Source organism: Chelonoidis abingdonii, chromosome 10, assembly GCF_003597395.2.
Source record: "Chelonoidis abingdonii isolate Lonesome George chromosome 10, CheloAbing_2.0, whole genome shotgun sequence".
Lineage (NCBI taxonomy): Eukaryota > Metazoa > Chordata > Testudines > Testudinidae > Chelonoidis > Chelonoidis abingdonii.
The window spans coordinates 67,953,392-67,970,994 of NC_133778.1; the positions used below are offsets into that span (position 1 = coordinate 67,953,392).

The following is a 17,603-nucleotide window of genomic DNA, read 5'->3' on the forward strand; positions in this document are numbered from 1 at the left end:
CCAATATACCCTCTCAGCCTAAGGATACAAGTACAAATTAAAATCCTTTCAGCAAAATAGAAATTTGAACTCCTTCCAGCCAAATGCACATTTGCAAATAAAGAAAACAAACATAAGCCTAACTCGCCTTATCTACCTAGTACTCACTATTTTGAACTGATAAGAGGCTATATTGGAGAGAAACCTGGTTGCACATCGGGTCACTCTCAGAACCCAGAGAGAACCCTGGTTGCACATCTGGTCACCCTCAGAACCCAGAGAGAACAACCACCAAATTCTAACAGCACACATAGAAACTTCCCTCCCTCAAGATTTGAAAGTATCCTGTCTCCTGATTGGTCCTCTGGTCAGCTGACAGCCAGGCTGACTGAACTTGTTAACCTTTTACAGTCAAAAAGAGATATAAAGTACTTTTGTTCTATTAACTCCTGCTATCTGTTTGACAGTGTACTAGTGCTACATTAATGTTATTTTAAAAGAATATCTGTACTCTTGCCTATACTTTAATTTTTGTTCCTGTAAGAAATTCTTTGTTTGCTTTTTATCAGCCACCGATGCTAAAGAACGGCAGCATTGGGTTAGCAGACTCCAGATATGCACGCAGCATCACACGGAAGCAATTGGAAAGGTACTGAATGATTTTAATGGGTTCTTGCTCAGTTTGGGTCTGTGGTAAAACTAATTGAAAACTGATATATTCTATTAATCCATGAGCCAAGTAAGGTTGAGTAAAAATCTGAAAAGTTCCAAATACTTAATGAGGAAACATGAGAGTGTGGCTCAGTACACTTGACATACATAGTCTGTAATAGAAATGGTCTTTTCGTAAAATATGTAACATTGTACTATGAAATGGTGAAGGTACTGCAGCCTGTGAAGGGTTAACAGGTCCTAGTTGGTCATTTGGCTGATGGTACAGAGTATAAAAGGAAGAGGAAGCTGAAGCCCCTGGGGGTTTTAAAGCTGAGTGTTCTTCATAGTTTGCTTTTGTTCTGTGGGTAACCCACCAGCCTTGAGGAAAGGGCCGTAAAAGGACTAATGGTTGGAGCTTGATTTCTCCTTCCTTGGTTGTTTATACCATGTATATTTTACAGGTACATTTAGGATGAAACTTGAAATTTAGTGACTTGAGCTAACATTGCGTCCTAACCTTAAATGTACAATAAAATTGTTCTAGCAACATTCTATAAATCATGTTGTTTTACTTTAATTTTCAGTGATTTTAAAATAATATTTACTCTTAAAAACATTTTTAGAAATTCCTTTTCTTTAAATCAGTATTTATTTTTATTTTAAGTTTTGTAAAGTAATTCCTGTAGTGACCTGCTGACTAGTCGGGGAGTAGCATAGTGGACATTTGATGAAAAGGTATTGTTCACTGTGCCATGCCAATCCTAATTTTAGCAGGTCCATTTTGAAGGTGTGACCCTAACTGAATTGAGGGTGAGGGAATAAGACTCCAGGAGTTAATTTATGGCAGTGATACAATGCAGACATTCATCAAGGTGCAAATGTTTGTGGGAGGTCGTGTTCTTTTATTTAACAAGGATATCTTGCTGCAGCAAGGGTGACTGTTATCTCGTAACACAAGTTCGCTCCATCATATCATTATACTTAAGGCCATTTGTTATATTTGGCCCACAATACATTTCTATTAGTTTTGCTATCTGGATAGCTTTTCAGTGCTTGAAAAATTCAGAGATATACTGAATACAGTTTTTGGTCCTAAATTTCTTGTTTTAGAACTGGAGTTTTGAACCGTAGGTCAGATTTCCAATTGGAAATTTCATTTTTTGGTTGGCTTGTTTAAAAGCAAAATTTGTTTGTCCAAATTAATTCCCTTGAATTAGATTTCTTTTTTTTAAAAGGCTCCTCCATAAGTTTGTGTTCCTTGAGAGGAGTTTCTAGCAAGCCTGAAGATTGTTAAGGCCTGCTAACTCCTTTCACAAACCATTTTCAACGCTTTGTTGCTTTAGTGTATATGTGTATTGTATGTTACAGAAGTATATTCTTAAATTTTTGCTTCATTTAACCTAAAATCTGAAAAAAAAAATCCAAAACTCTAAGGTTCTTCTAAAATAGGATTAACTCCTTGTGACTGGCTCAGACTCCTTTATCATCAAGAGATTGCACCCTGGTCTGCGTTACACGCTTATGTCATTATAACTATGGTATAAAATCTCCCTGCTCCCCCTGAGCGACATAGTTATACCGACCTAACTCCCTATGTAGACGGAGGGAGGGATTCTCCCATCAACATAGCTACGAACTCTCCGGAAGGTGGAGTATCTAAGCCGATGGGAGAAACTTTCCTGTCAGTGTAAGTAACGTCTTCACTAAGTACTGCGGCGCTATAAGTGTAGAGAAGTCCTTCATGTGTTTCATTTTGTCTTCTAAATGATTGTAAATGAAATTCTTCTCTTTTAAATGTCAGGTTCACCCCTGTGTAGTCTGTTGCCTCTCAGTTTACATGTTAATCTTCCTGCAGAGCTCAAACCTGAATAGAAGGGCCTACTTCCTAATCATATAAAGTGATGTATATTGTTTCATCGCAATTCCTGGGTTGCATGTAAGCAAACACAAGTTGACTGTAAGCAGTGGAGCAAGACAGTTATCAGGAAATAGCACAAAGGAACAGAAACTTCCTCACTTATCAGTTAACACTTTGTGCACATTAATTATCAGAGTAGTTGAAAAACAGTGAGTTAAGCTAGGTTTCCCTCACTTTATTTAATTGTTTATTTTATATTCTGATTTATGTGCCTAACGAAATGTTTGAGTATTAGGAATTTTACATTTCTTTATATGCTTGTTTATTCACTAGAACAATCCTCCACTGAAATCTCGCAGCTTCTCTCTTGCATCCCAAGGAAGTGGCAACTCTCCTGGTTTTCAGAGGAGACCCAGCCAAAATCCAGTTTCATTTTTTAATGTTGGACATCACAAGTTGTCAGGAGGAAAGAGAGTTCCTATTCTGCAGCCAGACCACCTAGTAGATGTTAAAGAGGTTTGTATGAATAAAAATTTAAATAAATTATTTTGAGAATGAGAGAACACCAACATATTATTGTCCTTACTACTTTGGTTGACACAGAAACCCTGATAATTTGTTTGATATACACCTCTACCTCACTATAACACTGTCCTCGGGAACCAAAAAATCCTACCGCGTTATAGGTGAAACCGTGTTATATTGAACTTGATTTGATCAGCCAGAGCACGCAGCTCCGCCCCTCCCCGTAGCGCTGCTTTACCGTGTTATATCCAAATTTGTGTTATATTGGGTGGTGGTATATCAGGGTAGAGGTGTATTATTCCTGAATTGGCCTAAACTGCTAGTGTGTTGCTGTGTGGAGGTTAAAGAGCTGCCGTGTTCCCACCCCAGAGCTGGCACTATTTCAGTCGTGGTGGAAGTGATCAGAATGTATTTTTTATCTCACTTTAAATATGTAAAGTGCTTTGGCATTAAAGGTTCTTTATAAATATCATATTTATTATTTAAATTCTTTGGTGGGAGGTGACTTTTGTGCTGTTATCTATTATAATATCCTGACACTGAAGACTGAGTATCACATATTCCTGTCCCTGCTAGTCCTGTTATTACAGCTCAAGAAGATGTCGTATCACATACTTCTTCCTTTCTTCCTCCGCCTCAAGCCTTGGAAGAGTTGACTTCAAGGGCTGAACTTTTTTTTCATGAGCTTCATATGATGGAGGAGGAATCAGTTTGGTTCATGTCAGAGAATTTTGCTAATAATATACAAAAAGTAATGTTACAGAGTTTTATGGCCAAGACCTCAAAGTGTGATTTGAAAGGGGAAAGCAAAGACAAGAATCAAACCCAGCAATATGATTCCACTGAATAGTAGATCTGGATAAATGGTATACGTTGCTAAAAATATACAGTGCATGACAATCCTTTTTTTGTATCCATCCATCCCTGCCGTCAATATAAAAAGTTGCAAATATTTAAAAACATTTAATATATATCTCTGACATCTAACCCATCTCTAAAAGAAAAACTTGTTGCGCCACTCACCAGTATCAAGTATCTGTTGTTCTCCTTATGTGGCATCTCTCTCACTGGAGGTTTGCAACTGTGGTAGCCCTGTTCTGTATGATCCTCTGCCAGTCTTTTGTGGGTGAATAGTCTTTTTGATCCATGCAAGATACCACATTGTTCATCCAAGACCTTTTTCTGTCTTTCACTGCCAACTTTCCCTTCCAGTGCCAATCAACATGTATTGCCCACTGAAACTCTTAAAATGTGCTCTGCAAATTGAATTGTTCCTTCTTTTCATAAGATCTCTAACTAGTGTTGGCCTATTAGTATTGCCAATATTAGTATTATCACGGCTAATAATAGTTTAATGCAATGTGATAAATACAGTAAATTACAACAAAAGATGTGTAATACCGACAGACCCCAGTCAATGGTAGGTGGGGTTGAATCTGGGACTTCTGGAGCTAAATGCATGAGCCTCTGCAGCATGAGCTAACAGCCGTATGGACCTTAGCTAAGGCTGTAGAGCAGATTCATTAATATCTCTCTCTAAGTGGTCTCGGTGCCACTAAATGGGACAGAGCACCACACTCAGGCGTGTGAGTTACAGATGCATTTGGCCACTAAAAGATACTGCACAGAAAATGGGATGTACTGGGATATCAATAGGTGAGCAAGAGTTAGTTTTTTCTTTTCCCTTTCAATTATAAGATCCTTGTAGACCTCGCAGTAGAGGCAGGTTTATAAAAGAGACATGATGAGTATAAGACTTGGCAAACTGTCCTAGATGGGGCATTCCACAGTCACAAGAATCACATTTCTCTGTAAAAGATTTCTGGAAGAGCCTTGGCTGTCAACGTACCATAGCAAGAAGGGACCTTGCTAAAGTAGTGGAGAGATGACTGAGATATTGAAGAGCCAGTGACTGGACTGCCAATATGAGGACCAACACTATTAGAAAACATTTTTCAAGGTGAAATCGGTCTTGAAAATGCATCCTACCCCCTTAATCTGCATACAGATCCTGAGCCCACAAATATCTTGAAACAAAAACATTGGCAGTATTCATGAAATGGATCCAAATATTCTGTCAGTTATTGTGACATTTCTCTGTAAAAAAAATAAAAAATTCCACATTGCATCATTCAAAATTACTGTTTTAGATGTGATATAAAATTCAGAAAAATACAGCTGCAGAATTCATGCAATCTAATTTTATCCTTCTTTACAGCTGGTTAGGAGTTGATCAGCTCAAGAAACATATTGGTCTGGAAAAACACTCCAAGATGTAGACACGCTGGGTACATCTACGCTGCATTTAATTTAAAAAAAAAAAAAAAAAAGAAACTCTCCCATAAGCTCTGGTAGCGAATCTCAGAGCCTGGATCAACTGACTTGGGTTTGTAGATCTTGCATTACAGGGCTAAAAATACCAGTGTAGAGGTTCCCTCTTGGGCTGGAACCCAGGCTCTGAAATCCTGTGAGTGGGGGACGACATGCCCCGTGATCCTGAATTAGTTGACCTGAGCTCTGGGACTTGTTGCTGTGGGGGTTTATTTGCAGTGTACACTTATCCACTTTCACTTAAAACATCTTTTCAGTGCCACCAGATGAAAAAGGCTTTTACTTTCCATATGTAAATAGATGTCTTCTGACCAATTATGCCTCCCTATAATCTACAGACTAATCAATCTGTAAGGTTCCTTTAGGTGCTTGTATTTGGACGAGGATCTCTCCTTGTAGCTGGAGTTTTCTCAGTCAGAGCACATCCTGAAATATGAAAATTGCCTGCCAGTTTTGTTTCCTTTCTGTTATGGCATATACTACTTTCTTTAGCCTATAGAACTGAGAGAAAACTTGGGTCACAGAAAGATATTTGTAAAGAATTCTTGCTTTATGAGATGAAAATATGTGATAGAAATGGCAGGGTTTTGTCTTTTAAATCCCTGCATTCTGTTTGGTTGCTAACAGCTCAGCAGTTCCTGTAAGCATCATGAAACACTGGAGTTTTGAGAGCAGAGAACAAATTCTGAAGGGAGGAGGTTCTGACTCCTAGGCAGTTTTGGTCCATGAATGGACAACTATCCCCCTGTTTACTTTCTAATAGAAGGTAGGGATAATGGAATTATCACAGGGGCCACCCTCTTGTGCCTGTGCCCTGGGTTGGTGGGTTAAATAAATAGTCCTCAAGCCTCTTCTGTGCTTCACCCTTGTGTCTTTATTTACAGTGCAACAGTGCAACCCCACGTTGTTCCCCCAACAGTTATCCACATTCAGACCTTCCCCAGGGTCTGCTGGCCCATGAGACTCCTTTTTCTTGGGTGGGGAGACAGAGATATTGCCCTCCTATCTCCTCCCAAGCTGGCCTTCTGACTGAGCTTTCCTCAGGGCTTGTATAGCCCTCCTCAGCCCAGCTGTTTGCATTTAACTCAAACCATTGCTGTGTCAACCCTCATTAGGGCCTGCAGCTGGGTCCTCTGCTGGCTTCCCCAGCCCCTGCACTTGGCCTCCTTACAAAAAAGCAGAGCTTAGCCACCATTTTAGCAGGGCATTCAAGGGGTTTACCCCTGCCATGTCACAGCAATGTATGGGATGTTGCTATGTAATGGACTCTGAGATCTGTGTCTGAAAAAAGCTGTTGTTTTATCTTCAGTCTTTTTTCATATTGTTAGAGTAAGGTTAAATAATTTATCCATAGCTTTCTTTTGTTATAGGCTATTGCAAGTTAGCCTTATGTAAGGGAGAGGAAGTCAGACTTGTGAATGTAAAAAAGCATAATTTTGCCATTGAATAAATGGGCTTGACTTCTGTTGATTTAAGTGCATGAGGGAAGAATTTGGTCCCGAGTATTGTCTAAAGTGAAGCTTAAGGTATCTGTATTCCCTTTTCTCTTCTTCCTTGCACCATATCAACGAATTGGGTGTCTGGTAAGAGCAGGGTGACCAGACAGCAAGTGTGAAAAATTGGGACGAGGGTGGGGATAATAGGTACCTATAAAAGACTAAGCCCCAAATACTGGGACTGTCCCTATAAAATTGAGACATCTAGTTACCCTAGGTAAGAGGTGTCTGTAGTAAAGTTACCAGCTTTGCCTCTGAAGTAGCTGCTTCTGCAGGCAGCAGATCTTCAGTAGCTCACCAAAGGAGAGTCCCAAACCACAAACAGGTGGTCTGTCAGTCTGGGATTGCCAGCAGGGAGGCTGGAGAACATAGTTAGGGACAGTGTGGGCATTTGTGATGTTGGGGGACAATAAGAGGGACCATGAATTGGGAAGATTGTCAGGGTGAGTGGACACTGCCCACGATCTCTCTTTGCTCCTGACTCTCTGTGCCAAGCACAGCCTCAATCAGGAAGGCAGGCTGAATGTATCGGAGGGTGTTTTGTACAACTCTTACATTCCATACCAGATAGAATCGTTAAACATTGTAAAGTTTGCAAAATCAAGCCCTCAGAAATTAGGAAATGTGAGAATTCAGGTTGTATGAGATTGGAGCTGAGGTGCATCTGAGTGTGGTGGAGAGGAATTTGATGTGTGGTGGTTGGTTATATTTGGAATAGGAAGGGAAGTTTACCGTGGAGCCATGGAGTCTGTGTGTTTGGGTATTGTGGGGATAGGGTAGTAAGGCAGGCAAGCTGAGATTGGTGTGAAGGAGAATCCTGATTTAACTGGGTATTGTTTGAATAGAAAATGCATTTAAGCATCCTTTAGCTGTCAGTTACCAGATTTCTTTAGTGTGGAAATGGCTGTGACATGAACAATCCCTGTGCCTTTCATCTCCCTCTTGCCTTTCTTAGCCCCATCCTCTCCCACATCTCTGCTATTCCCTCATGCCTGCCACATCGCCTTCCCCATGAATTCTAATACCTCATTCTACTTTAAAATGGTGTGGACAAGTGTGGGTCAGAGAAATGAGGCTGAAGAGAAGTTTCTTGTCATGAACTGCCTGTGGATCACAGTGGAGCTTGTCTTCAGCTATGTGTCTTCCCTGAAGGTAAAACGCTACCCCTCTTTTCCTCTCTCTATACTCTGTGTCTTAGACAGTGCTGTCCACCCATCATAGTCTCTACCTAGCCCTGCTCAGCTGTCTGTTCTCCCCCACAAGCTCCCTCAGACTTTAGTGCCCAAATGGCTGCAGACTTGTCCAGCGTACCAGGCAGCCCTCAAAGTGGTAGCCCTGAATCAGCAGACATCTATCTCCAGTTGTAGGTGTTATATTCAAAACGATTTTAGGTAGTGAGTGTGCTAGTTTAGTAGATACATGCTCTCTTCAAAACACACCTTGTAAGCAAGAGCCCAGTAGCTGTTTTGTGTTTACAGTATGAAGTTAGTTTTAGGTCAGCTTGCACACATGGTGGGTTTGGTGCACATAAGAGAGACCTTTCCATCTCTCCCCTTTCACAGGAAAGGATTAAGGAAAAGAGAATTTAACCTCATAAATACACCCCCTGCCAAAAAAAAAAAAAAAGTGAGAGGGAGTAGAAAGTAGAAAAGGAAGGAAGGAGACATTATGAAAGGGATGAGAATATTATAAGTTATAGGCATAGTAAAGCGTGACTCAGAGGGACCTGTATTTCATAGATCTTACGATATCCGTTTACACCAGACGGGTGTCATTTACAAACTAGGGCAACAACTATGTAGGGGCTTCAGTGTGATTTATAAAGTTTGCTTGTAAAATACAAAAAGCAAAAGAAAGATGTGGAGAAAAGATAAAAAGCTACTGTTTTAAAGATGAGAGTTTTAAAATAAAACATTTCCAAAAGGAGAAAATTAAACTTTTGCACATTGTGTCCCCAGTAAGATGTTCTTACAGTGGTTTTGGAAAAAAATAACTGCCACTGTCATGCAATATTCTTCTTGTAATAGCAGGGTTAAACAACGGCTAACATTAAGACGTGAAGTGCCCTCCGGTGCCTAGGAAAACCTTAATCTGCATTCCAGTGGTTTCTGCTGTTTTAAGAGCTTGTTAAACCACTTCATCCTTTAGTCTGAAAACTGTTGTAACAAGTTCATGTTTGCAACTTAAACATATAAAGTTTAAAGGTAGACTGTTTTAGGTACTTCAGTATATCAGAAATGCCCTTCTTTTCAAGAGATGGATTTGATACTGGTAGAGCTAATGTAGCATACTGTAAATTTGGATGCTACCTGCCCTTTTTACCTCATGTCACATAAGAATAGAAAACTTCAGGAAGAGCAGAAGAGAAGATAAATGACACTGATACGAGTCTTTATGTAAAAGTTAGACTATATTAACAATTTGTCCTTCTGTATATTGCTATTTTGCTGTGCTTGAACAGTAATTTTCTTTTGGCTGAGGAGACTTGGAAGATTTTGGTTAAGCTTCCAGGTGGTGCATGGCATTTCTTAAGTGTGAGACTGCACTCCGCAAAAAGAGAGGACCTGAATCGGAGTGACATGATGAAGGCATAGATTGAGTCCCCTTGAAATGGCCAGCGTGCATTAGGCAGAACTTGATTTTCCCTGCATCTGTTTGAAGTGAATTGCATTTTCTTGAAGTTACAGAGAAAGAGAGGCTTGTAGAAAATTAATATTAATCTTCTAGTTTTAAATCAGTATTGGATTGGGTGATGTGGTGTAATCCTATATTTTACGCAAGAACAGCAGTAAAGGCTCTGGAAGCATAAAGAGAAGGATCATCAGTGTCAGTTATTTATCTAGATGTGTTAAGCAGGCTGTTTTTCTTTTCCTCAGAGTGGTGTTGCTTGGTTGATAGGCATGTTTAAAAGTTCTGTGTCAGAATTTATAACATGGAATTTACCAATTTGTGAAGTATAAGGCCTTCATTGTGATCATCTAGTCTGACCTCTTGTGTAACACAGGCCACAGAACTTCCCAAAAGCAATTCCTAGAAAATATCTATCTTTTAGAAAAGCATCTGAGTTTGATTTAAAAATTGTGAATGATATATCCACCATGACTCTTGGTAAATTGTACCAGTGGTTTAATTACTCTGACCATTTTAAAAAAACCCACCTTATTTGCAGTCTGAATTTGTGTAGTGTCAACTTCCAGCTATTGGACTCTGTTAACCTTTCTCTGCTAGATTGGAGAGCCCTATATTAAACATTTATTCCCTAGGTAGATACTTATAGACTGTAATCAAGTCACCCTGTAACCTTCTCTAACCTTATATAAACGTGTATATGTTCATTTATGAATGCTATGCTTTGATATCCTATTACTTGACTAGTTGCAGTCTCAGTTCACGAGTCTGCGGCAGAACCAGTCTTTCTAAATGCTCAGTGCACAATCCTCCTTTAAATTGTATAAAATCTGCACATAATCAGACCAAAAATAACCCCAAACTGCACAAAATGTCAACTTCCCGACTTTCTTGGCTCTTAACTGAATCTGTATGTTATATTGGTACTTTGGAAACCTTGAGGTTGTTGCTTGCACTAAATAGCAAGAGGCCTAAGAGAAGAGACCACTTCGCTCTGAGCAGCAGTACTTCTGGATGTGCTCTTTTGCTAGGAAATATGGCAAGTGTACTTTGGACCGGTTGATAGTTTTGAACTGTGTGTGAACTGTTGTTGTATATGAACCTGGTTATGTGAGGGAAACTTAGAATCCTTGAAAGAGTCTGGGGGGTTTTTTTTTTTTTTTTTTTTAGAGAGTCGATATGTCTGGGCGATTTAAGTACTCTCTGTGAATGATTTCACTGTTTCGAGTGCAGCTGTTCTCATTCTGCTTGCGTGACAATAGGAGAGGTTTCATGATCGATTGGCTATTTTGTGTATGCTTCTTGATTCCATTGAGTTAATGGGGAGGTTGGGTGGCATAAGCTAGAATAAACTAATGAAGGATGAGAGGCATAACCTGAAGCTCTCCTGTGACTTTTTTCCAGCTTTGCAAACTATGAATCTATTTGAGGCAGGGATGGTCTCTTTCTGTGTGTTTGGTACCCCAGTCCTAACTTGGGGTCTTTAGGTACCACTACGTTGCAAATAACTAATGAGGAAGACTCCCAGAAGAGCTTATCTGTATATGTGGTGTTTGTTGGTTAAACACCTCGAAGGCATGATTGATCCTGAAATCCAGTTCGCAGCATTACTCTGCACAGTTTCCAAGACAGTTGAGAAGTTCACATGTAAGCCATTTAGAGAATACTGTGACAAGAAGAGGTGGATTTGACATACATATTGTACAGTATCTGGTGGTAGGTAGTTGGTTGTTGGCAAAAGACATAGTAATAAAGTGTTACCAAATAATACTGTGAGATTGTCAAACAGTTTTTGTGATGTGCTGATATACAATATTGTTTGAATATTTCTTTGGAATCGAAAAACCATTGCCTAGTAGAGACTGCATGTTATGAGACTGATAGAAAACAGAGTGAAATGATACTGTCAAAGTAGGTAAACTGAAAACCTCACCAACCAGTTTGAAATCAGACACATACATGAATCTGACACGATGTGAGCACATGCAAGAAACTCTTTCTCCTTTGCCTGTCGGTTCTGTTTTTGTGTTCAGGCAGTTAACAGGAATTTGTAAAAGTCCAGAGAGCAGCAGGATTCTTCTTAGATTCCGTTTGTTGCCTCTACCCAGGAAGAGAGACCGGTAAAATAAAAAAAGAGGTTATAGATAGTACCTGTGATCACAGAAAACCTGTGCAATATTTTGTCTTAGTGATTTTTTTTTAACCTGCAAGTTTTCGTTTTCCCAACACTATAGTGTGTATGAATGCATGTGCCTTTCTTTTAGACTTCACCACAAAATGTAGGACCAATAATTAGTGACTGTTGTAGCTTCACTGATGGTAGCAATGGTGCAGGCTGTAGAGTTAGTAACATTGTAAAATCTTCTTGGTACATTGTTTCACTATGTAACTAATACAGTAAATACCATGGACTGCATGGGACTTGTGGCATGCATTTCATGGGGGGTTTAGTGGGGGCATTCAGCACAGAAATGTGTTTAAATTCTATTTTTCTTTTGCAGTTCATCTTTAACCGTACATTTAAGTAACAAGATGGTACTTTTATTTTTGACATATATAAAACTAATTCTTATTTATTCTTTGGGATTTGTATTGTTTGTAATATTCTTTGGGGTCATCTGTTTGTGAAGCACTTCAGTATAGCTGTAAACTACAAAAATGTCTATCATCTTCTGTGACACCAGCACTGTTTTGTTTGATAGATGATGTCACAGGCTGAGGGACAGCAGAGAGACTTGATCAGAAACATAGAATGCCTTCCTGCCTCTGGTCACCTTACATCCTTGGATCCAGACCTGTTAATGCTGAAAGCAACTTCCATGGCGACTATGAACTGCTTAAATGACTGCTTCCATATTCTCCAGCTACAACATGCATCGCAGCAAAAGGAATCCTTACCAGCAGGTGGGTCACAGATTAAGGTAAAGGTCTACATTCTGTGTGACTGAAGCGTAAAGCCTAGAATTTATTGATTTTAATTGAAATGTTTATTCCACTGAATTTATCTTCCCGTGGGTTGGTTATCCCAAAACTTCCTACTACAAGGTTTCTTTCACCTTCTTCTGAAGCAGCCTCTGTTAGAGACTTGGTACTGGGTTAGTTGGACCACTGGTCTGATTCAGTCTGGCAGTTCTTCTGTTCCTGCATGGTTACTTTTTTTAGGCCAAATTGTCTCTGGTCCTGATGCAGTCGCATTGGAGAATTACACTTCCCACCACCTATCTTTGTGACTACAGTAATGTTGTCAGGACTCTCCCTTCTTATGTGACTAGTGGGGTGGAGAGCAGGCAAAAGTGTAGCTCCAACCTATGTTCATCTCTAGGCATGAGGTGTAGGGAGCAATTTACTCTACTTTCTGGGAAAGGGGTGAACTGGAGAGGTATGACTAAGTCAGAATCCTTTCTACTGCTCTTCTTGGGGAGGCATGGCTATGTGCCACTCTCTACACAGTACTAAGACTAAAGGCTCAATCTTGCCCCATGTTTGTTGAGCCAGAGGTGTCCATGGTGGTTTATAGACATTAAATTGACAGGAGCAGTAAGTGGGTATTTAATTTCAAAAGTGTTGCCTGTTGGTGGGAATCATGGAACCTTCCCACTGTCGTTGATTCCTTCTACGTCTTTCAGCAGAAGCGCTTTAAAGCTAATTTGTCATTTCCTTTCTCAGCCACTAGTGTTCTCAAGACCTTTCAAATTCCCTAAAATCCATTTAAAGAACAAACACAAAATCATACAATCATAGGACTGGAAGGGACCCTGAGAGGTCATCAACTCCAGTCCCCTGCACTAGTGGCAGGACGAAGTATCATCTAGACCATTCCTGACAGGTTTGTGTCTAACCTGCTCTTAAAAATCTCTAATGACAGAGATTCCACAACCTCCCTGGGCAATTTATTCCAGAGCTTAAGCACCCTGAAATTTTTTCCTAATGTCCAACCTAAACCTCCCTTGCTGCAATTTAACCCCACTGCTTCTTGTCCTATCATCAGCGGTTAAGAGAGAGCATTTTTCTTCCTCCTTATAACAACCTTTCACATACTTGAAAACTGTTATCATGTCCCCTCTGTCTTCTCTTTTCCAGAGTAAACAAACCCAATTTTTTTCAATCTTCCCTCCATAGGTCATGTTTTCTATACCTTTAATAATCTTTGTTGCTCTTCTCTGGACTTTCTCCAATTTGTCCACACCCTTCCTGAAATGTGGTGCCTAGAACTGGACTCACTACTCCAGTTGAAGCCTAATCAGTGCAGAGTGGAATTACTTCTCACGTCCATCTCACCACACTCATGCTAATACATCCTAGAATGATGTTTGCTTTTTTTTGCAACAGCGTTACATTGTTGACTCATATTTAGCTTGTGGTCCCCTATGACCCTCAGATCCCTTTTTACAGTACTCCTTCCTAGGCAGTCAGTTCCCATTTTATGTGTGTGCAACTAATTGTTTCTTCCTAAATGGAGTACTTTGCATTTGTCCGTATTGAATTTCATACTATTTACTTCAGACCATTTCTCCAGTTTGTCCAGATCATTTTGAATTTTAATCCTATTCTTCAAAGCCCTTGCAACTCCTCCCAGCTTGATATCATCTGCAGACTTTATAAGTGTACTCTATGCCATTATCTAAATCATTGATGAAGATACTGAACAGAACTGGACCCAGAGCTGACCTCTGCAGGACCCCATTCATTATGCTCTTCTAGCATGACTGTGAACCACTGATAACTACTTTCTCTGAGAAGGGTTTTCCAACTAGTTTTGCACCCACCTTATAGTAGCTCCATCTAGGTTGCATTTCCCTGATTTGTATTGTTATAAAGCAAAAGATTAAGAACAGTATTTAATATATACCTGTTTAGTGCAAAAAATCTTAATGACAAATTTTTTTGTAGTTAAGATTAAGATTACTGTTGTGGATCAGACTTTGTCAAAATTTGTTACTCTTCTTTCAGCATGCCTCTTATTTCGTGAGGTACCACAACGTGCAGTACTGATATTTTTTGGTTTTAAACCAACCTGAAGAACAATTTTTTAACATTTGATTTTTTTCTTTCATTCTGATGGTGAAGTTTCTGGGTGTGTGTGTGTGTGTGTGTATTTATACATAATGACATTTATATAGCTGCTTTTCATTTTCTAGTATCTCAGAGCGTGTTAAAAATTATTATGCATGCAGCACAATAATGAGGTTTTTTAGTTTGTGGGTTACCCCTAGGATGTGGCTGGAACCAATATGTTCATAGCATGCTTGACAACAGTGATGGTGAAAGCAACATTTTATGGGCTTGCAAATTCTTTGGGGGCATGAACTGTGTCAGGGGTTTTGAAAAAACATAATTTTCTTCTGTTTTAATTTAAAAAGAAAAAATAAATTGCTCCAGTGAATTCTATCACTGTTCTATTTTAGAACTTTAGTGTCACTCTGAAGTAGTGACATGAACATAGCCTATATTTTAAAATTTTATACTACAAACATTAAGTTCTAACTCTAGGCCTTGTCTATGCACAAACTTTCACCATTCAAGGTTGTATGTGGGTAGTCCTATTTTGATTTAACTTAATCCAGTTTTTGTAGGAGTTGTCGATAAGGGATGTTAAGCTGTGCTCCCTTTTAAGGCAGAAAGCATCTTTTAGGAAACTTCAAATTGGGTTGAATATAAAATTACCCTCTCTCTTAAATTAGAAAAGATGCTTTCTCCAAGTAGTAATCATTGTGGAACAATATGGGGTGCCTCTGCGTGCACAGAGCATGTCTTTGTCTCTAATTGTTCATTTTCATGCAAACAAATGTTTACCAGAATTGTTTCCATTTAATTTGTTTATAAAGTGCACATTTGAATGTGTTTTTTCCCTTTGTGAGTCTCTCTACATTAATATGTTAATTTTAGTGTGTCTATTGGGTGTTTTTGTGCTAGTAAAAGCTTTTAAGGAAGCAAATGGTTTCTACTGAATTGCTACAATTATACCAGCCTCTTGATAATTATTGTAATAAACTGTCTAGATAGATTACTTTCATGATGGGAATATATTAAAGGTATTATGTTTTGCATTATATATATTTTGAGATTCCCAGCTATGTTGAACTGCTTTTTGCAACAAGAACTGATGAATTGTACAGTAATTATTTTTAGCTCTCTTTAAACAAAAATTAGACCATGTGGTTTTAAATAACTACATAGTAGGGTAAACCATTTTTCTGCCTTTGTAACTTCCAGGCTTAATTTTTAAGATGTACATTTGAAAGGTGTTGTCCAAAACTTTGACCCTTTTTTGTGGCTTTAACTTATAACAAACTAAAAAACCCACTATGCCTGGGAAAAATATTTCCTATTAAAAAGCATCTACTGCATGCAGATTAACTACTTCAAAAAAAAAATTTTTTAATGTCAGTGGCTGGAGATGCTGATTAAACCTTCAATTGCAGATTGGCCAAAGAGCAGAAAGGCTTTGTTTCAGTTCTCAATCTTGTGTACTGCTAATATTAGAAAGTTTGGAGCCCTCATAGTTTCAGGGGGAGATCTGGGAGATGTGTAATCCCATTTGGACCACTTCAATGACAGAATTTTATATCCATCTTTGTGGAGAAGTTGTAATTGGTAAAAAAAATTTTTTGTTAAAATCACTGAACAGGAAAAAGTTGAACAAATATTTAGTTGACATAGGTTGGTATGCATGTTTTTTTTCTGCATTAAAAATATCATTTAGAACTTTCATGGTATATTGCCTATCAGGTGCCAAGGTTAACAACGCCACAATAAGGGTAGCAAATCTTAAAGAATTCTAGTGACTTTTCATTGATTATAGTTTGCGTGGAAACAAACACTGCTCAGGAGAACCATACTTAATCATGAAATATTTTAGGAACCCGTGGGAAGAACTGAAGATTGGAGCAGTGCATGTGTTTTTCTCAGAAAATCAAGAAAGAAGAAGACTGGTAGTGGGTACAGAACAATGCCTGTATTGCAGGTATAGGGAAAGAGAGGGTTGCAGTTCATTAAGCATTGGAACATCTTTGATGAATGCCTGTTTGGATTAGATGACCTCCACTTAACTAAGAAGGGTACTGATTTGAATTGCATAGTCTTCAGGCAAGGGTTAAAACTTGGTTATGGAAGAATAAGGATTTTTTGCTTAACCAGAATGAGCTGTTGCAGACTTCTGACATAGAAATTAGGGTGAGGATGAAGTTCCTAAGTAAAAGACGGAAAGATTTAGAAAATAATAAAAGCTTTAGAAAGATGGGCTGGATGATCTAATAGGCCCTTTTCAACTCTAACATCTTTGATTCCATGAAGAAGATTAAATGTGTCAGCATACTTTACCATATGTTTTATGCTAGAAATGCGGGCTATAACAAACGAGAACTAGAAGTGATGCTAAATGAACAGACGCTGCGTATGTGTAACTGAGTAGTGCAGAAGAGGTGGGAAAAGTTCTTAACAGCAAGATACATTTTGATAGCTAAGAACTAGATAATCACAATGATCACATCTAGCCTTGGTATCTGTGAATGTGATGGTAAATGTCTGAGTTAGAATACAAGGAATAATAAAGATATGACAGTGGGCATCTGCTACACACCCTCAGGACTGAAGGAGAGTATGAACAAAAAGTCTGGACCAACTGTCAAGGTGTACTGCAAGTAACAAGCTATTTTAATTGTGAAGTTGAGAATGTGGTGGTTATTGGAAGGCTTCAAACTGTTGACCTGAACTTTGCAAAATACAGAATGGATGCATAATGCATCAGATAAAATTGTGTTTTGTTGTCAGAAAAGCAAATTTTAGAGCCCACAAACTACAATTCCTGTGAAAAAGAATAAAGCAGGAAATAAGAACTGGCAATGTGGTGTCACAAGGCATTGTTCTAAAATCGGAGGTAAAAAAGAAATCTGCACTGGAACTGGGAAAAAGCTAAGGCAATCAAGCGAGAATACATGGTATTAATTTAAGGCTTATAAGGAAAGAGAGGGACAGCAAAAATGTAGAATAAGTTCATGTCTGCTACTTTGATTAAGGGGAATATAATACATTGTCCTGGTTGAGGGAGAAGTATTAGAGGGCAAACCTGTCCATTAATAGAACATAAAATGAAATTGTATTTAGAGAAAAAGATTTGAAATGTTTAATTTTTA

At 38.8% G+C, this 17,603-nt stretch overlaps 1 protein-coding gene across 1 annotated transcript in view; it reads left to right on the forward strand.

Moving 5' to 3' along the window:
- OSBPL11 (oxysterol binding protein like 11) overlaps positions 1-17,603 on the forward strand; it is a 71,676-nt gene that overhangs the window by 32,455 nt on the left and 21,618 nt on the right. Inside the window, exons 4-6 of the mRNA XM_032793988.2 lie at positions 549-628; positions 2,825-3,007; positions 12,174-12,375. Of these exons, the coding sequence (XP_032649879.1) occupies positions 549-628; positions 2,825-3,007; positions 12,174-12,375 (465 nt within the window). The remainder of the gene's footprint in view (positions 1-548; positions 629-2,824; positions 3,008-12,173; positions 12,376-17,603) is intronic.